The sequence below is a fragment of the Oncorhynchus masou genome, chromosome 32 (genome assembly GCF_036934945.1).
Source record: "Oncorhynchus masou masou isolate Uvic2021 chromosome 32, UVic_Omas_1.1, whole genome shotgun sequence".
NCBI lineage: Eukaryota > Metazoa > Chordata > Actinopteri > Salmoniformes > Salmonidae > Oncorhynchus > Oncorhynchus masou.
In genome coordinates, this window is record NC_088243.1 from 62,293,405 (window position 1) to 62,315,768 (window position 22,364).

The following is a 22,364-nucleotide window of genomic DNA, read 5'->3' on the forward strand; positions in this document are numbered from 1 at the left end:
CTGACCTTTGCACACACACACACACACACACACACACACACACGGAAATAAACTACCACACAAATGCTTCAGGATCATTGAATACATTTATTTTCCAAGTCACACACAGGAGTCATCCAGCATAATATATTTTTTATCAATAATTATCTTATATATCAGTATTTTATAAATCATATCACTATTATCAGTTTGTATCATAGGTGAAAGGTTAAAGGACTTATCACTCAATGACAGCTGGGTTGTGAAAAATAAAGCAAAATAAAAGTGTTCTCTCCATCCATTCAGGGCCTGAAGAGCGCTCTTACAGCAGCACTGCTAGTTTGACCATCTTTCCCTCCCACTACCCCTCATCTCTCAAAACAACCCTTCCCACTGGACAGGTGACAGCAAATACAGCAGGTGCCCTCTGGTGAATGGAAAGTAGTTTCCACCATATTGCTTTTACCCACCTTGAGGCCAGTACCATCTCTTCCTCCCTCCCTGCAGTCTGGTCCCATACTCTAATGCCCCATTATTAAGACATCATAAATTAAAACTAAATAATAATAATTTAACATTGCAGGATAAAAAAACTAAAACAATAAGTTAACATGTTTGTTCCCCAATCAAGACACGTGGCTACTTCTCTAAAAGTGACAGCTGAAGGATCCTTTCCAGCTCATCCTCTTCCTCCTGCCTCGCCCTGTAACAGGAAACAGAATTAAGTCATTAGATCCCAGAAACTGGCAATCAAGCTCCCCAAATGCTTTCCTCATCCATCCTTATAATCCCACTCTGCATGGCTGTGTTCAAATACTCTAGAACGGGTTCCTCTCCTCATCCCTTTCCCTGGTCAGAAAACAATGGACGATCAGAGAAAGAAACCCTACAAGCACTCATCCCTCTCACACCTGTCCATCTCTTCCTGTTCCCTGCACGAGAGGTCCATGGCGATGCGTAGCTGCTCGTCAAAGCTGTTTCCCCCGGGAAATGGCCCCGGCAACCGCGGCTCAGCCACTGAGCTGTAGGAGGGAGGGGAGTAGGCTCCGGGGTGCGACGGCGAGACTGACAGGGGAGGGGCAGGATCTGCAGGCTCTCCTTCCTTACCACCAGCCAATGAGATCGACAAGGACTCATGGATGGCCCTATCAGAGAGGTAGCGGGATTACGGTTTAAAAGCTAATGCCAGAGAGTGAAAGCCTTATAATATATTATCCGACATAAACAAGGTGAAAAGGATAGACGCTTCTCACCTCTCCAGCTGAGAGTCGTCCTCATACAAGGGTGACTGTATTTGCCCAGAAACAGGACGACTGTTAGTCAGAGCCTCCCATATAGTCACCTACAGAGAGATAGATTTTACTGAACGTCCGTGGCAATCGTCATGAAAACCTAAAGCTGATAAATATTTAATTTGTGGATCAATGACTTCTATTAAGAGTAAACATTGATTATTTCCATTCTCACCTGGTCGCTCTCTGTCCCTGCGTCCAATAGGCTCTGCTGGATGGCAAACTGCAGCAAGTTATCATCCTCATCTCTCATTGGCTCGCTGCGGCCCGGACCAAGCGTGGTGTAGTCTGGGGGTGGTTCAAATACGGAGGGGTCCACCTCGCAGTTAAATGGATGCAGGGCCTGCCCTGGGAGCAGAGGGACAGGGAGATACGTTTCCACACCTTTTTTTTTTTAACAACGTGCACCTTTTGGTAACATGATACCTCACCCATCCAGACTCCCAAATAGCAACATTCATAAGGGGGCAACAGAAGTCCTTGTTGTCTTCATTTGTTGTGAAAGCAAAAGAAGAGTCTTGTCTTCCCTAGCTAGCAAGTTGGCTAAACACTGCAAGATAGCTAGCCTTTTAGCTTCCCACATTGTTTCACATGGCATTTGATTTAATAATAAATCTGATTGACCTGGCAAATACTCTCAAAACTTGCCGGTGTAACCTATAACATTATCGAAATGTCATATGCTGCTCCTATGTATTCACTCAGCTAAAAATAGAAAGTCATGTTTTGGTCACAGAGAAAATAGTTATTACTTCTAAACAAAATACATTCTAATTAAGGCTACAATGTTGTTTGGTTAATTGTCTGAACAGTTGCTGAGATTATATACACAACACTTCCCCCATGGCTACGCAAGGAATGGGGCACAGGACTACGTAGAATATCGGCGCGCACTACAAGGAGCTGCCCCTTTTGGGGACGAAAAACGTCACTGACACTGCACTACACTCCGTACGGTCCGTCTCCGTAGGGTATAAATAGCCCTTTAGTATGTGTTGCGTGTGGTTACCAGCCTCGGGGGCCTCCTCAGGTGTGTGTACAGTAACCGAGCTGACAGGCTCATCACAGCCACACAGGTTACTGAAGGTCACTCTGGCATTCAACACATGGAACAGAGGGATCTCTGAGAAAGAGAGAGAGAGAAAGGGGAGATCTTCAAACTCTTGTCACTTTGTTTAAGCTTAAATTGTAAAGCATGTCCTTTTTCTTCTGATAGCACCTGCTCCTCTCCATGTCTTCTCTTTGGGTCTCTGTTTCAGATCCTGCCTAGAAGGTAGGGACTAGGGGTCAGTTTGGGATTAAGCCTCACCTATTTTGACTGGGAAGCCGGGGGGCAGGCTCAGAGTGATGAAGTCACGTAGTTTGGCAAAATGGGCGTTGGAGATGGCCATGAGGTCAATGATGGGCGTGACCTGCTCAGCCAATGACAGAGGGTGAGCCTCACTCAACCACAGATGGGCCTTAAACCTAAAGAGAGAGAGACAGAGAGAGCAAGAGAGAAAAATAAAGACACTTGCATTGCATTAAACATGGCAGTGATCTTGTGCTTTTCCAAGCTTGACTGTGCGTTGCTACGGTGATCCCGGCGAGATGTTGCCATGGCAACGGCGGTACCTCTGGACTTTGCTGGTGAGCTCCACGGGGCGTCCGATGTCTCGCTCATTGAGTTGGAACTCTGGGTCAAAGTATTCCTCAGCGGTGATGGCTGTGGGGTTATGGGGGCTGGCACACTGAGAAACATTACTCTGAGAGACATGGAAAGAGAGACACATTATTGACCACATCCAGTCAGTCAGTCCATCAAAGCATCTATCCACCACATATAATATGAGGTGGAGGTGTCTTTCTGAAACTCACCCCATTAGGAGCAGTATGCTGCTCAGCTATCCCCAGGAAGGACTGAAGAGGAGTCTTGGTGCCTGGGTGGACAGGAGGGATTGAACCATGCTGTGCCTGTACGTACACTATGACCAGATAAAACATAAGTGTTCTGTGTGTACCTTTGCTCTTTGACTTGTCCTGGTCCGACAGGTGCTCTGTTCTTGATCGAGTCACCAGCTCCACATTAGTGGCGCTGTACACCTGAAAACAAACCAAAGGGAAAAAAACATGATTCAATAAAAAATAAAAAAAAATTATAAACGCCAAGAAACACTTTCTATTAGAAACATTTTTCAAGTCCGATGGTGCCTCTGGGCTCACCTTTGCTTCATAGCCACTGACTGCCTCACTCTTCTCAGAGCGCCAGCCCCAAATGCCAGACTTGTTCCTGTGCAGCAAAGAGCAGGAGAGAAGAATTAGAAGACAGACCAGGTAGGTGAGTGTGTTGAGGTGTGTGAAGACGATGCGTGTGTGGGTTACCTCTCGAAGGCGATGTTGCGTGTGTTGAGGTGTGTGGAGACGATAGGGGAGGTGAGTCTCTGGGCGGTGTTCTCCTGGGTGGGCAGCATGGCAGCCAGGAGAGACGGAGCGTCCCGCAGGGAGAGAGACAGAGGCTCTGTGTACACCACCTGCTTGTCATGGTCCACCTCCATCACCACAGCGCCATTCTCTATAGAAACACACACATTACCATGGAGACAACACACATTCACCATTCAACCACTCTATGGAAACCATACCACCAGTGTTATACCTTCGCCCTTAAAGATGTAGCTGCGACGGCCCTTGAGCCAGGTCATGTGCTCAAAGCCCAGTAGAGTGGTGTCCACCCGCAGACACGAGCCACTCTTCCACACACGGTACACATCACTGGGACACACCTTGGAGACCAGGGGGACTGAGAGTATGGGGGGGGGTTAACCACCATAAACACTTCAGTGCATCACAGTGACAGTATAACTGGGAGCTGTTCATCTGGTGCTGAAACCGACCACAGTGAGCAGATAAGAGCCCTTCACGATCACACACACTCACCCCAACTGGTGAACTCCCATTTCATCTCCACGTAAAAATCCCGGGCCTGAAAGAGGTGACACAGCATCGTGAGTTTCAGATATGTGATTGACAGGTGTGCTACCGGTGTTTGTTATATGGCTGAAGCGAAGGCTGCAAAGCGTTACCTTACCCGTCTTAGCTTGCTGAGCAGTTCTGGGATGCCGGCCAGTCTCTCTGTGGCTCGCTTGAAGTCTCTATACTGCAGCACCAGCTGACAAAGCTCAGGGTCCCCTGTGCTCACTGCCTCCTGCAAAACTGGACATAGACATGCCATCAACCCACACACAGTGCCTATAGAAAGTCTGCACTCAATTGAAATTCTCTCACATTGTTACATTACAAAGTGGGAGTGAAATATTTGAATTGTAATGGTTTGTCATTGACCGACACAAAATACTCCATAATAACAAAGTGAAAATACATTTGACAAAATAATAAATTTGTTATAAAATAATTAGTTGCACAAGTATTCGCCCGCTTTGTTTCGGGAAGTTGAGCCGCACACTCAGACGCAATAATGTAACAATGTTTCGACAGCCAAGCGGTCTTCATCAGGGTATAATGACAAACACGGTGGGTCACTCGTTTATACCGAGTTTGAAAGCCCTTGCTCCCTTTGGTCTCAACGTAGAGTTTGATCTGAAGTCCTTCTTTCGCTATCCATTGTAAATAATGCATGTAGGCCTACGTAGCCACATTGGATAGGATCATAGATACATTCATGCTTTTTTTCCATCCATCTATATATCTGGAAATCGACCAATGAAGTCAAGCCACAGCTGGCCATGATTACAGACACCTGTGAGTGTACTTTCAAACTCTATATCAACTAGTGACCCGCAATGTTTGTCATTATACCACAATGAAGACAGCTTGACTGTCGAAACATTATTAAATTACGTCTGAGCTCCGAGAGTGTGATGCTCTCCTTTTCATTTTCAAGTGTTCTACTCCGCTAGCCAGCACCTTGACAAACCAGGTGTGAGTTTTAACCGCCTCCAGATTGAACACAGAAGTCAAATTTGGCATAACAAATAAGATAAATTATATGGAAATAATAAGAGTTGGCATGATTTTTTAATGACTACCCCCTTCCTCTGTCGTCCATACATACAGTGCCTTCAGAAAGTTGTCACACCCCTAGACTTTATCCACATTTTGTTGTCAGACTGAATTTAAAATTGATTACATTTAGATTGTGTGTAGGCCATTGACACACAATAACCTATAATAACAGTGTAATTATGTTTTTAGTAATATCTTAATAATGAAAAGGCAAAATGTCTTGAATCAATAAGTATTCAATCCGTTTGTTACGGTACGCCTAAATATGTTCGGGAGTAAAAATGTGCTTAAAAACCCACATAAGTTACATGGACTCACTCAGTGCAATAATAGTGTTTAACATGATTTTTGAATGACTACCTCATCTCTTTACCCCACAAGTAAAATGATCTTTAAGTTCCTTCAGTCGAACAGTGAATTTCAAACACAAATTCAACCAAAGACCAGGGAGGTTTTCCAATGCCTCGCAAAGGGCGCCTATAGATAAATGGGTAAAAAAACAGACATTGAATATCCCTTTAAGCATGGTGTAGTTATTAATTACACTTTGGTGTATCATTACACCCAGTCACTACAAAGCTACAGGGGTCCTTCCTAACTCAGTTGCCGGAGAGGAAGGAAATCGCTCAGGGATTTCACCATGAGGCCAATGGCGACTTTAAAACAGTTACAGAGTTGAATGGCTGTGACAGGAGAAAATTGAGGATGGATCAACATTGTAGTTACTCCACAATACTAAGCTAAATGACGGCATGAAAGCAAGGAAGCCTGTACAGAATAACAAATATTCCAATTCATGCATCCTGTTTGCAATAAGGAACTAAAGTAAAACTGCAAATTATGTAGCAAGGAAATTAACTTTATGTCCTGAATACAAAAGTGATATGTTTGGGGCAAATTCAACACAACGTTACTGAGTACCACTCTTCACATTTTCAAGCATGGTGGTGGCTGCATCATGTTATGGGTATGCTTGTCATCAGCATGGACTAGGGAGTTTTTTAGGGTAGAAAGAAACAGAAGAGCTTAGCAGTCAAAATCCTAGAGGAAAACCTGGTTCAACTGCAGTCTGCTTTCCAACCGACACAGAGACAAAGTCACCTTTCAGCAGGAAAATAAGCTAAAACAAGGCCAAATAGTGGTTAGAGCGTTGGGTCGGTAACCGAAAGGTTGCTGGATCGAATCCCTGAGCTGACAAGGTAAAAATCTGTCGTTCTGCCTGAGCAAGGCAGTTAACTCACTGTTCTCTGGGAGCCGAAGACGCGGATGTCGATTAAGGCAGCCCCCCGCACCTCTCTAATTCAGAGGGGTTGGGTTAAATGTGGAAGGCACATTTCAATTGAAGACATTCAGTTGTACAGCTGACTAAGTATCCCCCTTTCCCTTATATACATTGGAGTTTCTTACCAAGACGACATTGAATGTTCCTTTAGTGGGCTCATTACAGTTTTGACCTTAATTGCCTTAAAAATCGATGGCAAGACTTGAAAATGGTATTGAACAACAACCAACTTGACATAGCTTGAAGAATTTTTTAAAGAATAATGTGCAAATATTGCACAATACAGTTGTGCAAAGCACTTATGAGATGTACCCAAGAAGACACCAAAGGTGTTTCTAACATGTATTGACTCGGGTGGGGTGAATACTAATCTAATCAAGGTTTACAATGCATTTGGAAAGTTTTCAGACCTTTTACCACATTTTGTTACGTTACAGCCTTATTCTAAAACGGATCAATTAAAAATGTTTCCTCATCAATCTACACACAATACCTCATAATGACGTAGTAAAAACAGGTTTACATTTTTGCAAATGTATATAAATAAATAACATTTACATAAGTATTCAGACTCTTTACTCAGTTGACAGTTCATGTCAGCTCAAAAACCAAGCCATGAGGTCGAAGGAATTGTTCGTAGAGCTCAGTGACAGGATTGTGTTGAGGCACAGATCTGCAGCATTGAAGGTCCCCAAGAAAACAGTGGCCTCCATCATTCTTAAATGGAGGAAGTTTGGAACCACCAACACTCTTCCTAGAGCTGGCAGGCTGGCCAAACTGAGCAATAGGGGGACAAGGGCATAGGTCAGGGAGGTGACCAAGAACCCGATGGTCACTCTGACAGAGCTCCAGAGTTCCTCTGTGGAGATGGGAAAACCTTCCAGAAGGACAAAAATCCTGCAGCACTCCACCAATCAGACCTCTAAAATAGTGGCAAGACGGAAGCCACTGCTCAGTAAAAAACACATGACAGCTAGCTTGGAGTTTTCCGAAAGGCACCTAAAGGACTCTGACCATGAGAGACAAGTTTCTCTAGTCTGATGAAACCAAGATTGAACTCTTAAACTGAATGCCAAGCATCACGTCTGGAGGAAACCTGGCACCATCACTACGTTGAGCCATGGTAATGTTAGCATCATGCTGTGGCAATGTTTTTCAGCAGCAGGGATTGGGAGACTCATCAGGATCGAGGGAAAGAGAAACAGAGCAAAGTAAAAAGTGATCCTTGATGAAAACCTGCTCCAGAGCGCACATGGACCTCAGACTGGGGCGAAGGTTCACCTTTCATCAGGACAAAGACCTTAAGCTCACAGCCAAGACAACACAGAAGTGCCTTCGGGACAAGTCTCTGAATGTCCTTGAGTGGCCCAGCCAGAGCCTGGACTTGAATCTGATCAAACATCTCAGGAAAGACCTGGAAATAGCTGTGCAGCAACGCTCCCCATCCAACCTGACAGAGTTTAAGAGGATTTGCAGAGAAGAGTGGGAGAAACTCCACCATAACGATAAAGTTGGGTATTGTGTGTAGATTGATGAGGGGGGGAAAACTATTTAAGCAATTTTAGAATAAGGCTGTAACATAACAAAATGTGGAAAAGGTCAAGGGGTCTGAATACTTTCCGAAATTTTTGTATTTTTAATTTTACCTTTATTTTACTAGGCAAGTCAGTTAAGAACAAATTCTTATTTTCAATGACGGCCTAGGAACAGTGGGTTAACTGCCTGTTCAGGGGCAGAACAACAGATTTGTACCCTGGAATGCTCCGTATTAGGAGTTTTATTCTTCATTAATCTTAACATTAAAAAACATTTTAAAAAACAAAATTAAAAAAAATCCACTGAGTTGTGTGTAGGTAGATCCTTGACAAAACAAATTAAAAATGCATTTGAATTCCACTTTGTAACTTGTGAAAATGTTCAAGGGGGTGTGGACTTTCTACAGGCACTGTATCCTTCAAAAACTGTACAGCAATAGGTTTTAGGAAACAGGTGATTTGTATTCTTCCCATACATTCCTCTGTGTATCCACTCACCAGTCCAGCTCTGAGCGTTGCAGTGCGTTGGGTCTGCGGAGTGTCTGAGCAGCACACGGGTTGATTCCAGGTGGCCCAGACACACAGCCAGCTCTAGCGGGGTGCGCCCCCGCGGGTCCAAGCGATCCACATTCTCCTGTGGAAGAACAGCACTGGTGTGTCATGAAAGCTGGGACGCAAAGCTGTCAAACTCAAAACGTGAACGGTTGAAAAGAGAGAAACGTATGTTGCTACCCCAGGTTGACCTACCTCGTTTTTTTGTAGTTGCCGTTCAAGCTCAAGGTATTGGTTGTTCCAAACCAGAAAATGAAAAGGAAACGCCTCTTGAGCCATTGTTTATCAAATGTAGCTAGCAACTTGCTTATACAGCTTTCACCGATTCTCTTCCAGCAGCAGCAAAAATGTTCTCTCTCAAGAGACGTGTGAGGACGCGTGCACAAAAAAATTCCCGCAAGCTACTACTTTATAAAACGGGTAAATATTTAGCAATAGGATAGGAGTAGGTGCCGATTAAAATACATAGCTAGCTAGCCCTCGTATACCCATTAGCCAGGAAAGCGGCTAACTGGCTAAGAACATATGACAGCACTTATTTTCCATTCCATCTTGCTTGTTAGCTAGCTGGCTAACATTGAATGTCTAACCATGTCCATTTCTAGTCTAGCAAGGCCGTTTGTTTGTAACAAACGACGGTATCATGTCCTGCTGATGCGCTAACAAGCAAGCAACTCCCTATCATCACCCACTCGCTTTCGCGATGGGTTTTTTTCTGATCCTGTGCAGTCAAAATAATAGACCGAGATACGGCCTATTTCGAATACACATCCAGGTCACTCGAGTATATAATACGTCCGATGATAGCGATGTCAATTCGGATGCTGTCAATATACCTTGTCGGTGTTCATATTCCAATCACCAACATTCTGGAAACAAACCACTATTGCACAGTCCGGTATTCTTAACAATAACAGACTGCAGCAGCTGAGACAATATACACACCCCAGTTTGCATTATTTATTTATATTTCACGTCATTTTCAGCGTCGCTTTAGTTCCAGGTTATTGCTAGCAGCTGGAGTGGGTGAGGAAGGAAGGGCGCGTAATGCATGTTGCCATACAATCATTGATGGGTAAACAACTGTTCTATCCCCACTTCTAATGCCAGATGTCAAGTAGAGTTGTGGGGCAATGGTGAGAATCTCCAGCTGATGACCACGGGCTCTTTGCGCCCAATACAAAAAAATTGGTATTACATGTACACAGCGAATCACCTGACACCGTAACAAAAGCCTGCACAACCTGTAGATAAGATCCCAACACAGGGCTAAGACAAGCCGAGTACCATATTACTCAAGTATTCTTTATCAATTAACCAATTGTGAAATTAGGTTCTGCAGAGTGCACATTTGTGGACCCGTTCTCACAATCTCAGCACTCAAAACAACCCAAAAAACACATACATCTGGAACAGTTAACCTTTAATTTTCTTTTTAATTTATTTAATAACAAATTAAGTGAAAAAAGCTTCTGAAAATAATTACAATGCTACAGGATTTTTTTTGTCATCTAACAGAGGGAAACACATTTACACAAAAGTATATATTTATATTATTTTTTAGATGTGGCAAGGTGGGAAGAAGAAGGATCCCTCAGAAGCACTAGACCGAAGGGTAACAGGACAGAATAATGACAGCAAATATTACATTTATACACTGAGTCTTATCAAGTAAAAATAAACTGTAAAGGGAACTCACATTTTATCCATGGGAAACAGAAAATGCATCAAAGTAGGCTGAAGGGTATTTCCTAGAATAGAGACGGTTGTCATAGATTGATATTTGTACAAAACTGAGTTTTGGGAGTGATAGCACCTGAATTCTAATGGTTGTTTGAGATCGCGCCATTTACCCTGTCTCCGCCCCTTCCACCCCATTTCATTCATACTCCATCCTTATTTAGGAGTGGTCTGGTCACCATGTCGATTGCCCTCGCACCTTCCCCGAATCCCTTGTCTGCGCCCCTCTGTCTCAGGGTGGGGCGACCTGACCAGAGTACTCCTGGAGGAGTTAGTTAGTCCACAGCCAACACCTTTGGTTAAAGACAGCCTTAGAACTCCCAGGGTGAAGAGAAGAACCCAATCTGGGATGACTGACTCACCCCACAATCTCCTGCCACCCTCACAAGAACCCGTCTAACCTCTCCCCTCCACATATCATGGAATCCACTTCCCACCCCAACTAAATCATGCAGCGTAGGCGCCTAAACTCAAACTCCTGAGTCTCTTGTCTGGTTTAGTAAAATATATATATATATATACACACACACACACACACACACACACACACACACGCAACTGGAAAGAAATCCTGCTCCCACTAAGTGCGCAGTAACTAAGTGCTTTCCATTCCTGCTCCCTTCAGAGGCAGCAGGTGCTTTTAAGCCTCCCTGTCCTACAGTCTTTTCTCTTGTCACACAGATGTCCCCAACCTCTCCCTGTATCCCCTGTCCCAGACAGAGGAGGCGGGCTCTAGGATATCCTCTGGATCAGTTTGTCTTCAGATAGGCAGTAGAGGGTGTTGACAGACAGCTCAGAGATGAAGGCCTCACAGGCTTTGCGGGACACACTCTTGCATTCCCGCAGGTCCAGCAGGGAGAGGCAGGAAAGCCGGCGGAGGTACCGCAGACACGAGTCTGTCAGCTTACTGCAGCCTGGGAGATAGAGAGACCGGGGCTCAACACTAACAACAACTCAATATCAAGTACTAGTCACAATCGTGTGTGCACACTGCTTCAAGTCTCAGCTATGGCTGTGTATGCGTGAGTCAAAGTCTTACCCCCCAGGTTGAGCTCGGTGAGTGTGTTGCGTGTGGAGGAGCCCACAGCAGTGAGCAGGTTGATGGACTGGTCAGTGAGGGCTCCACAGTGGGACAGGTCCAGACGGGTCAGCAGGGGCATGTGTCTGATCACCAGCCTCAGAGTAGAGTCACTGATCTCCAGCCCCGCCAGACGGAAAGACTGCATGTTCCTCAGCTGACTGCGGTTATCACAACCTAGAGAGAGATAGGGGGTAAACAGTAGGGGTAAACAGGAATTAGGGTGAGAAGGGGGGGGGGCAGTGGAGAAAGAGAGGTGACAGGAGGAAGGTGGTGGAAGGGGAAAAAAAGAGAAAATATCTGTCTGCTGTGGACTCCAGCGGGACGCAGCTAATTCATTTGGTATCACAAGGGATTTATCCAAACAGTATTTAACTTAAAACAGAAAACGGTGGAGGAAAGGGGCAGGATGTGTTGTCTCACCTGGTGGGTTGAGCAGGTCCCTGATCTGTCCGTCTTTGATCCCGTCGGCCCATCGAAGGTCCAGCGTGCGCAGGAGGGGGCAACCGGGCGAGCTAAGAGCCGAAATTGAAGACCAGGAACAGCCAGACAACATGAGATCCTTCAACCCTGAGAGAGAATAAGTTACATCTCCAGAGTGAATCCAAGTGTGTGAGGACATGTTTGGTGGCATGACTGTGTGTGTGTATTGTGTGTACCAGGCAGGCGGTTGATGAGCCAGGTGAGTTGTTTCTTGGAGATGGAGGTCCAGGAGAGGTCCAGAGTGACTGGTTGGCGTTTGATGATACCTGACAGAGCTTGAGGACTGATGGATTTAGACACGCTCAGATCGACCCGCATCCACAGCCTCTTATCCAAGCTCCTACACAAGAACACACACACGTTTTAATTGGTTATCGAGCTCCTATACACTCTTGTGCATGCAGACGCATTCATGGTGTGTGTGCGTATAAAATGCATTCTAAATAGTTTTTGTCTCTTACCATTTGTGCCAGTTCTTGCAGACGGCCATGCAGACACAGAGCTCGGCACGAGTCAGGTAACGGAAGACAGAAACCCACACCTCCCTCTCACAGCCCGGCTCGCTCCCTCCATTCGCCACTTCCCTCCCCCCATCCTGTAAAGCCGACAGAGGGAGGCGTAGAGGAGGAACAGGAGAGGAGGAGGAAGCGCTGTTGTCTGTTCTCTCTGGTCTGCCTGGCCTCATTCTCCTCTCGTCTGGATGGGAGCCCCGTGTGTGTGTGTCTGAGAGTGAGGGTGCAGCGTAGGGGTCTGGGGCGTGGTTCCTGAGGGGTGGTCGGGCCAGGTTCTTGCGTTGGATGCAACTCTGGCCGGGAGGGGCAGGGCGGGGGGCGACTGCAGCCTCCAGTTTCGGGACAATGGCCCCCGGATCACGTTTGGCCCTCGACGGCTGTAGGGTTACTGTGAGATACGAGCCCTTCATGAGCTCGTCGCTAAGGTCCGACACTACGAGGACTGGTGGCTCCGTCTGTGCCTGTCCTCCTTCCCCCCCGTCTTCATCCATCTCTTCTTCTCCGTTTTGGTTGGACTCCTCACTCTGTTCCTCTTCCTCATCTTCTTTGGCTGCTCCTCTTCCTCGTCTCTGTGGTCGGTTCTCTTTGTTCCGTCTGGCCCGCACGCCATTCTCCGTCTCCTCATCACTACCACTACTACTACTACTACTGCTGCTGGTGCTGCTGCTGCTGCTACTACTGCTGCTATCACTCTCTTCCTCTGCTCCTCCGTGTCTCTGTCCTCTTCTTCCTCTCCCTGCTGCTCCTCCTCTGAGCCGTACTCCTCTCCCACTCCCTCGCTCCCTGTTCCCCTCTCCCCTGCCTGCAGGGGCCAGGCTTAGGGAGAGTTGGTGGGGGTGGAGGCGAGCCCCTGTAGGGGAGCGGTAAGGGGAGCCTCTGAAGGACCCACGGCCCCGGGACAGTCTGCCAACAGGGGAGCGGAGGCGAGAGGACACCCCTCTCTGGAGGTGGGCTAGACCCTGGGAGCACAGGAGCTTAGGAGAACGCTCCAGAGACAACGTCTGCTTCTGTAGAGGATAATGGGTAAATGGATTAAACAGTGCTTTGGTTTGAATAATCATGCACTGGTTTGGGGAATTACTGTGCTTTAAAATAGGACTGCATGTGCTTACCGATTGTAAGATTTTGCTGCGCTCCAGTTTGATCTGCAACAAAGAGTAGAAAGAGATTTAAGAGATTAGTTTGTGGTGAGGAATGATTGTACAATAGATGTAGAGCTTTAACACAGACCTCTAACCAAAAAGCACTCTAGAAATCCCCCCCCCCCTCACCCTCTTCCTGAGTCGAAGCTCCAGCGCTCCGGCTCTCTTCCTGTTTTGTTGTTGCTGCAGTAACAGCCTCTGAGAGGGAGGGGGCACTCTCCGCTGGGACAGAGAGGATGTCAGGGGGGGTCTGCCACGTCGTCCCTTCCTCACCCCACTGCCTGCCTCCCCATCTCCTATCCCCTCTCGGTGGGCATGATTTGACGTAGAGAGAGAACCTGTAGACGCCGTGCTGTCCTCACTGCTGGACGACTGAGACCGAGAGGGAGAGTGAGACAGGGGGCATCATCATGATCACTAAACGGGTATCAATAGAGTAGATGGGTATTGTCTTATAGGGACATAGAGGAAGAGAGACACAGACTGAGAAATGGAGAGGAAGAGTTGGGGTACCTCCGATGAAGAGCCTTCTTTGCCCTGGTAACATTTGGGACACTCCCAGCAGCTGGGCAGGTCCTTGTTGATCCTGCCCTCCCCAGGAACCTGAGAGAGAATTAACAGTTATAACACCTGCCATACACACAGAGGACTATTATATACAGCCATAACACCTCAAATCATCACATCAGTAAGGGCCATTTGAGTTTTGTGGAATACATACATTGTTAAGAAAATGTGTAATGGAAGTATGTTGCACAAGAAGGATTTTCCATGTGGATTGTAGTACAGCTATACATGTATCTGCTAGTGCGAGGCCTGGTCACCTTGATGCAGTCGGGGTGGGCGATCTGAGCACAGTTGGAGCATTCCATGAGGGTTGTGGAGGAGGGGCTTTCGTCTGAACACTCCTGTTTCCCCTGGCCCGCTCCACACAGAGCACACACCGCTGAGTTAGGCAGGCCAGGCTGGAGACGGGGAGAGACCAGGGTCAATATACTACACACACCTCTCTCTGAGTAGGAAGGCACTGCACTGGCTACTCACAGCAAGACACTGCCTCATCATGCAGCCCTTCTTCATACGTCCGGGTCCTCCGAACCTCCTCATATCTTTGCAGAAGTTGCATTCGCCGCACTCCTTCCTCTGGCAGGCTGCACAGTGTTTGCAGCGCACGCGCCTCCGCCTCAGAGCCGAGATAGAGGTGGGCTTGGCAGGGCGCGGGACCACGGCCTTGTGGGGCATGGCGAGACGAGGACGGTATACCACTGAGGGGGGAGGGGGCTGGTACCACGAGGGCTGTGGAGGGGGGAGAGGAGACTGGAAAGTTAGTCTGTGTTGTTGAGACCTTGACTCTGGTGAGTAAATGTATGACACCTGTATGTTAGGTGGATATTTGAATGTGTGTATGAGAGGCATGTGCTCTCTGGCTCACCCTCTTGGGCCACTTGACAATGGGCTTTCCGGTATAAGACAGCTTGGGGTCATCGTTGCAGTGTTCCTCCAGAAGAGCCTGAAAACAGCAGAACATTAGCCATGTCAGGATCATGTCTCACTGTATCACAACCAGCCATGATCGGGAGTCCCATAGGATGGCGCACAATTGGCCCAGTGTCGTCCGGGTTAGGGGAGGGTTTGGCCGGGGTAGGCAGTCATTGTAAAATAAGAATTTATTCTTAACTGACTTGCCTAGTTAAATAAAAAAACATGCAAGACTTGACTGAGCAGATTACAAATGGATGCAGACAGCTGGATACTAATAGGTACCATTCCAAAATCTACAGTAGCATACCATTTAGAATTAAGCTATTGGCCATGCACGGGAAGTTGTATGCTAGTGTGGATATTGAACCGTAGCCAGAGACTGATGTAAATAGCTAGTGCAGCCATAGACATCCTGTGTAGCTCAGTTGCAACCTCAGGATCATGGGTTTGATTCCTGCTGGGGCTAACCATACAATGTATGCATGCACTACTAAAAGTGGCTATAGATGAAAGCAACTGCTAAATAATATATTATTATATTGTAGACGGGTGTACTGTACCCACCCGTATGTCATGGAGCAGGGCGGGGGCATTACGGATGCCTGCGGGGACACACTTTTTGTGGGTCGGCAGCTCCTCCAGCTTCCCCAGCAGGTTCCACAGCCCCTCCAACTCCAGGGGAGTCAGGTTTACTCTCACCCCCGGCTTAGTGGCACCAGGAAGGAGGAAGGAATCGTCATCAGACTCTTCCATTTTGACCTTGGTCTCACTTTCCTCCTCCTTTTCTTCCTTATCATTGTCTCCCTCTTTCTTTTCCTCTGTGCCATTTTTCACATGGCCGTTGAGTTTGTTCTCCGAGTCTTCACGGGTCAGACCTGACAGAAGGATAAACTCAGAGGAATTAATATTGAGAGAAAAGATAAGGAGGGGAAACAAATGGTGTACTCACCAACACCAAGTGAGTGCTTCTGGAAGTCGGGGGTGAGGTGGGAGGTGTTGGTCAGGCAGTAGAGGTATCTTTCCAACACGTACCAGCACATCTCATAGTAGAAGGGGTATCGGAACTTAGCCGGGACCTGGAGAGGGGACAAGGACAGCAGTACACATGAGATATTGGAAGTCAACAATTCATTTTCCCCCTAATCAAGTAGTACTCATCCAAACTCATTGATCTGCAGTACAGTAGTGCATTTCCGTACGGTAGTGCGTTACCATACGGTACAGTAGTGTTACATTGTGCAGTAGGGTACAGTACTCACTCGTGTGCGGTCCTCAATGTTGTAGATGTTGAGCTGCATGGGGATGTTGAAGCTGTGGAGGAAGTTTCCTCCAAACACCAGTGTGTCCTCGGGGGTGTACACAGCATGGATCCAGCCTAGGCAGTTGGGGAGGTGAGATTATTTTTGTGTTGGAATGTCTGTGTCCGGGTGTGTCTGAGGGTACGTCTCAGTGTGTGTGTACATACCGGAGGGGATCATGAAGGTGTATCCCTGCTTCAGTTCTATCCTCTGACAGTCCTGGGCCTTGTCCCCGAGGAAAATGTCTCCCTGTTTCCCTGACAACACCCAGTTCTCATACAGCTCCAAGTTCTGGGGTGTGGGCGGGATAAGCCAAAACACCTACAGAAGGTCAGGGTTGAAGAGTGAGATAGACAGAGATACAATAAGATACTAAATTGGCATATGTCTTAAACCTTCATAACTCTAGAATGTGCTGATAATGGCAGCCATCTTGGTCAGGGATAAATTATGTTCTATTAAATTCTGTGGTGATTCCAAGGTGACACATCAAGGCTCTACTTCTCCAGGGTGTTGTCTCACCTTTCCCCCCCGCAGGATGTGGTACCAGACTGACGTACCGCCAAAGTCAACGTGGAAGTCTGTGAAGCAGCCCTGAACACTCATCAGACAGTACCTGAAAGAGAGAGATCGAGGGAAGAAAATACATCTTTACATCCAACATCAACCAGCACTGAAACAATGTAATAAAGATATTATAGTCAATCAACTCATGCTTCCACCCACAAACACTGCATGGGGTAGAATTAATCAGTGTGGTTGAGTACATGAGGAAGGAAGGCCATGCAAAGGCACGGGACTCACTTCTGCACTTTGGGATACTGCATTTCTATTATGGAGTTGGTTGAGTCTCTCTGTCTCTCCTTTAGGTGCCTTGGCCACATGTTGTCCACCCAGTCTATCAAATCCACCTGGGGAGAAAAGGTCAGTAAAGACATACATCACTGACTGTCCAGGGCTCTGTGGAAGTGATAGCCCAGCGTTTACAATGGTCAGACTCCCAAGCTTGCCATGTGATAGTTTGGTGTTATGTGTGTATATCTTTCAAGCTGAGGTGTCTGACAAGGTTTTCTGGTTTGCGTGTGTGTCTTACCGAGGCGGGTCGTTTCACCAGGTTCTCCAGCTTGGTGTGACTGAACTCCAGGCTGATGACGTTATAGAGCTTATCTCGCTCCGAGGGCGGGGTCTCGTAGTACCGCCGCCATTGGGCCATGGACATCTCGATGCCCTTCTGAGTGGTCACATCCATAACGTCAACCATCCTCCGACTGCCTATGAGAGAGTGAGACAGGCAAGGGGCAGGGAATATTGTTCACAGGGCTGCCGCACTTTTAAATCAGTTGAAATCAGCAACTGTGAGTTCATAGTGTTCATAGTTTGGACCTTACCTACAAACAGCTTGACATCACTCACACTGAAATCAGAGTCTGGCATCCTGAAAGAATGAGAGCGAGAGGGCGTGAGAGAGCGAAAGAGAGGGGTTATTAAATACATCTGGAAAATCAGAGTGAACCAACTGTTATATTTCTATCCAGGCACAGATATGCAGTGAGGTCGGTTAGATAATTAGAAAGAAGCGTGACCTACTCTAAGCCGAGGCCATCTTTTTTCTCAAAGACGATAGGGTCTCTCAGCCCCTCCCTCTGGATGTACTCGAATGTGAAGTCTGCAGAGAAACATGTTAGACAATGCAGGGTACGTACACCAAGAGTAATCAAAAAAATAGAATACACCATAATTAGGGACATGATTTTTTGCCAGATAAAAAAACATTTTTCCAGATCAAGATCATCACAACATAAGAGAAACATGGTTAATGCCTCTAAGGGATATTACAGCGTGGTTTGACCCGACCTTTTCCATCCATGTGTTTAACCAGGTAAGAGTTGAACCTGTCACTCTGCAGCTTCTCATCCAGGTCAAACGTCCTCTTCCCCTCAATCTCATCGTCCGAGATCCCGTCATCCTGGTAGCGCCGCCGCGTCCCTGTACGCTAGTGACACAAGGCAGAAACCCAACTTGTTGTATCATTTTGAATGAGTTTTCTCCTGAGACCATGCATATGTAAAATCTGGCAGTTTTTTGACCGTTCACTCTTCGGTCTGCATGGTCAATGCAGCAGATGCAACAATATGCAGGGTTTTTTTCTGGATCAAAAAGGGGCTTAGGTGGTGGGCGAGCAATGGGCCCGATCAGTCCAGCTGGACTTTAGAGACAATTTTAGAGGTCCCCATCTTGGCGGTGTAGAGACATTTGTAATACTTATGCAAATGTCCTTAAATTCTACACATTTCTCCATGTAACAGAGAAATTGTTTCAGTTTGAAAGCGAATATCCTGTATTCTACTTATTTTGCCATAGAGCTGAGAGAAAATCTTGCAGTTTTTAAGCTAATATTCTGCAATTGTAAATATGTCATTGAAGCTGAGAAAAATTAGCTGTTTTTAAGCTAATTTCCAGCAATTCTATGCATGTGGCCATGGCTAATGCGGTGTTATTTTGCTGTGTTATAATGTTCAAACATTATTCAAACGAGACAACATTCCATTATTATCTATAATTCTATGGATTGTTTTTAATGACAGCAGATGTTATTTTGTTAAAACATAATAACAAACATACTGCTAAACTAATTGTTTTAGGAAGTTTTGATTCTCCCCGACTTTCCTAGCTTTTATTTAGCTGATTGTTCATTTCTCAAAGATGATATTTAAAAAAAAAATTAAAAAAAATAAAACCTGATATGACGACAACATTGATGCTGCTTTCCACTCTGTACTTAATATAAATCCACAAACGTTCTATAATTACACTATTAGTTTGTGTATCTTTCGGTCACCAAGTAGCTAGTTGACCTTTTCTTAGCAAGTTGTGACTAAAATAAAATGTGTTAGCTAGCTAATAAATTTAGAGTCAGTCAGAGCAAACATAGCTAGCCAATACACCCGATACCAGTGCTGGTGTAGGCCTATATCAGCATGTTGTTTGTACAACAGTATCTTCTAAATCTGATACGAATAAGTGAAGAGAAAACATTTAATGTAGCCAAAAATTATAGGGTGCCACCCCTCTGGTAAACACGTCGGTTCCTACCCTGTCACAATTACACCTCCATAGAGATCCTGATTGTATGATTAAGAATTATAATACTAACGCCTCCCTGGCTTTTTCATTTTTTGTCAAACACTGTATTCGAAGTGCCCACTATTACATTCTAACTATAGAATTAGAATAATCCTTCTATTTCCATGATTTCAACAGTTCACCCAAGTGTTTTGATTTATACAGCAATTCCAATATTTGGTTAAAAATAAGGCCTCATTTATTTTTTGCCCATATCATGCAGCCCAACATGGCAGTGTGGAAATTAACTCAAATGAGATCAACTTTTGGTTGAAGTTTGATTGAACAGCATAACCCAATCAGAATGGCGACAGCCCCATTGAAATCACTTACAATGTATGTGTTGCCAACCTAAGTAGGGTCATGCACAACTTCAAGCTACTTTTATTATTCAAAAACATAACAAAAAAATGTGTAAGATTGTGATAATTTTTGCCCATATCGCCCAGCCCTATATAGATTCATAACAGTAAGATTTGCAGATGAGTCATTCGGTCACTTAATGGTCAGTGTGGGCATCACAGGAGGGGCTTATCCTACTACGACCCCATTCCCCCTATGCTCTCATAGTTTGGCTTGACAGATGGGTCCAGCACAACAACCCCATTCACCCGACCCCATTTTACTGAATGATGTCCTCTGCTCTAAATTCTTCACTGCACGAGGACAAAGAAAGTTAAACGTAATGTAAGGTACACGAGTAAGCATTTTCAAGTAGGACAACACTAGTGAACTTCAACCTACTGACACACATTCAGTATTTCGTCATGCCAACAAATAAGCAACACTATCTAATGATTGAGCTCGTTAACGAGGCAAATGTAGTTTTGATTAAGGAAACTATCATTTTCTTATTGTACACTTGCAAAATAGTGCAACTTGGCCAACTCCAGGATGTCAGAAGGTGAATTCACCAATTTGTAAGTCGCTCTGGATAAGAGCGTCTGCTAAATGACCTAAATGTAAATATTGGTTAAGTTAGTATGCCTAAACATATCTGGTAAAACGAACGTTAACTACTTACCAAGCGCTTGCTGTAACGAGGGTTTTGGTCTTCCATAACCTAGGTATGCAATGAGACAGGTTTAGGAATATGAAGATAAAATACCGGTAAGAGTTCTGGCACTTAGATTGACAGTTTGCCAGATAATATAGGACCAATAATGATATAGTTCTATAGTTGGCGACAAAATTATCGATGAATAGCGTAACTACTAACTAGCTGGTTATCAGCTACTAACGTTCTTTTGGCTACATTGCTAATATAGATTAGCTAGGGGTTTTGTATTTCACTAGGCAAGTCAGTTAAAAACAAATTCTTATTTACAATGACGGCCTACTGGGGACCAGTGGGTTAACTGCCTTGTTTAAGGGCAGAACGACATATGTTTACCTTGTCAGCTCAGGGATTCGATCCAGCAAACTTTAGGTAACTGGCCCAAAGCACTAACCTACCTAACCCTAGGAACAATCGATAACGTTGATAGACAACTAACGTTATTCTTTTACCTAAAACAGCAAAAATATTTAGCAACAAATTCGAATTTTATTTGCAACAAAACCAGTGAGTTCGATGGTTGTGCTTGGCTTATGGTACAGAACTGACCGACTTGCAGCAGACGCTGTTGTTAGCTGGCTGGCTAGCTATTGTGAATCTTAGCTGCCAGAACATTGCTGGCTAACGTTAACTAGCTAACTTTCGCGAAGACATGTGTGTGTCTGGTTGTCTCCTGTTCGAACGCAATAGCCTTGTTAGGCTACATTTATGTGGGGCATTTATTTAAAATATGTACAATAACTAGCGACTTCATTCACGGAACGTTAGCCCGCTAGCTAGCTACCGTTAGCTAGCCATGTAACTTACATTATCTAGCTTACTATTGGGAAAAAGCTATTATTTTCACTGTACCACTGAAATAACTCCTGGGGTTGTTGTGGTCTATACGTTGTCCTGTAGAACTGCTTTTATGGGTTATCCTTGAAGTTGGTATCCATTTTATAAAATTTTAGCTGTGTAGTTTGTTATCCGTGTTATTGTGCGATAAGTTAAAGCGATCGCTTCGGGACGCCATTTTCATCTGAGCACAAAACACACAGGGCGGATTCTATTAATCTGAGCGGCTGGGCACCGTCTATGGCCGGTGACGTCAACGGGCAAAAGCGGTGAGGGAGGAGCGCAACTCAACTCGAACAGTAATCTGAGCTGCTCGGTCATGTTGTCAACCAGTCAGCATGGTGCTTCGTTCAGAAACATACCACATCTCCTTTCCATTAAATATATGTTAGAATGTTGTTTGGGAAAGAAGATGAAGCGTTTTTATCTAAATCAATCCTACTCCACGTCCTAATTACGTTACGTTTGTTTTGAGACGGTTTTGAACGGGGCTCCTGGCTCATGCCCGGTTCCAAAACGAATGGAATCAACGTTCATCCATTCAAAACACGTCCGGGACAAATTAATCGAATCCCCTCACACGCACACCCCTTCCCGATCGAGAACGATCCGCCTCCAATTTACACTGACCTCCAATAGTAAATTGATAAATCAACATACGAATGTTGTAATTGGGCAAACGTTATGTAATTCCGTGAAGCAGGAGGAGACCACGTGGTGTGTAAACCTATGGCGGTAGAGACCACTGACGTAGGCAAAACATCTATTCGCTGGAGTGTCCAAATTGGGTCAACAAAAGAGCCTATCATCATACCAGTATGGGGAACAATTTATGTACATAAACCAATCATATCGGACTCGGACTATATTGAGACTGAAGACTCAGTAAAGACCGATTGATTCAAGGACAAGGGGACAATAGTTGTCCCATTCAACTCGTCTGAATAGCACCTGCCAACGGAAAAAAGCC

At 45.4% G+C, this 22,364-nt stretch overlaps 2 protein-coding genes across 3 annotated transcripts; both read right to left on the reverse strand.

Annotated features, from left to right (window-relative positions):
• Positions 1-67: 67 nt before the first annotated feature.
• Positions 68-9,974, reverse strand: LOC135526398 (ankyrin repeat domain-containing protein 13D-like). The gene is made up of 16 exons (XM_064954741.1): positions 8,838-9,974; positions 8,589-8,724; positions 4,339-4,463; positions 4,188-4,233; positions 3,907-4,050; positions 3,633-3,822; positions 3,474-3,540; positions 3,272-3,353; positions 3,129-3,190; positions 2,886-3,016; positions 2,581-2,738; positions 2,281-2,394; positions 1,447-1,619; positions 1,233-1,321; positions 891-1,124; positions 68-682 (listed from the first exon to the last, which is right to left on the reverse strand). Exons 1-16 carry the CDS (start codon positions 8,919-8,921, stop codon positions 619-621), a joined length of 1,899 nt encoding a protein of 632 aa, XP_064810813.1. The 5' UTR covers positions 8,922-9,974; the 3' UTR covers positions 68-618.
• An 84-nt stretch (positions 9,975-10,058) lies between these two features.
• On the reverse strand, positions 10,059-21,588 carry kdm2ab (lysine (K)-specific demethylase 2Ab). Of its 2 annotated transcripts, none has more exons than XM_064954740.1 (23): positions 21,410-21,588; positions 20,525-20,563; positions 18,270-18,370; positions 17,965-18,043; positions 17,766-17,812; positions 17,471-17,649; positions 17,182-17,288; positions 16,900-16,993; positions 16,545-16,698; positions 16,339-16,454; positions 16,029-16,155; positions 15,644-15,954; positions 15,030-15,107; positions 14,642-14,893; positions 14,422-14,562; positions 14,111-14,200; positions 13,727-13,969; positions 13,568-13,600; positions 12,405-13,462; positions 12,120-12,283; positions 11,884-12,030; positions 11,422-11,637; positions 10,059-11,296 (listed from the first exon to the last, which is right to left on the reverse strand). In XM_064954740.1, the coding sequence occupies exons 3-23, from the start codon at positions 18,340-18,342 to the stop codon at positions 11,115-11,117; spliced, it is 3,891 nt and encodes a 1,296-aa protein (XP_064810812.1). In that variant the 5' UTR covers positions 18,343-18,370; positions 20,525-20,563; positions 21,410-21,588; the 3' UTR covers positions 10,059-11,114. The 2 variants fall into 2 exon arrangements, with proteins under 2 accessions (XP_064810812.1, XP_064810811.1); XM_064954739.1 differs by having other exon boundaries at positions 18,232-18,370.
• Positions 21,589-22,364: the final 776 nt, after the last annotated feature.

Excerpts from the sequence above, each read along its gene's own strand:
- kdm2ab (XM_064954739.1), bottom strand. The coding sequence starts at position 20,560 with ATGGAAGACCAAAACCCTCGTTACAGCAAGCGCTTG. Across the intron at positions 18,371-20,524 it reads CTCGTTACAGCAAGCGCTTG|CGTACAGGGACGCGGCGGCG; the intron begins GTAAGTAGTTAA and ends TTGTGTCACTAG. Across the intron at positions 11,297-11,421 it reads CACCGAGCTCAACCTGGGGG|GCTGCAGTAAGCTGACAGAC; the intron begins GTAAGACTTTGA and ends TCTATCTCCCAG.
- LOC135526398 (XM_064954741.1), bottom strand. The coding sequence starts at position 8,921 with ATGGCTCAAGAGGCGTTTCCTTTTCATTTTCTGGTTTGGAACAACCAA. Across the intron at positions 4,234-4,338 it reads TGCTCAGCAAGCTAAGACGG|GCCCGGGATTTTTACGTGGA; the intron begins GTAAGGTAACGC and ends CACCTCTTTCAG. Across the intron at positions 1,125-1,232 it reads GACGACTCTCAGCTGGAGAG|GGCCATCCATGAGTCCTTGT; the intron begins GTGAGAAGCGTC and ends CCTCTCTGATAG.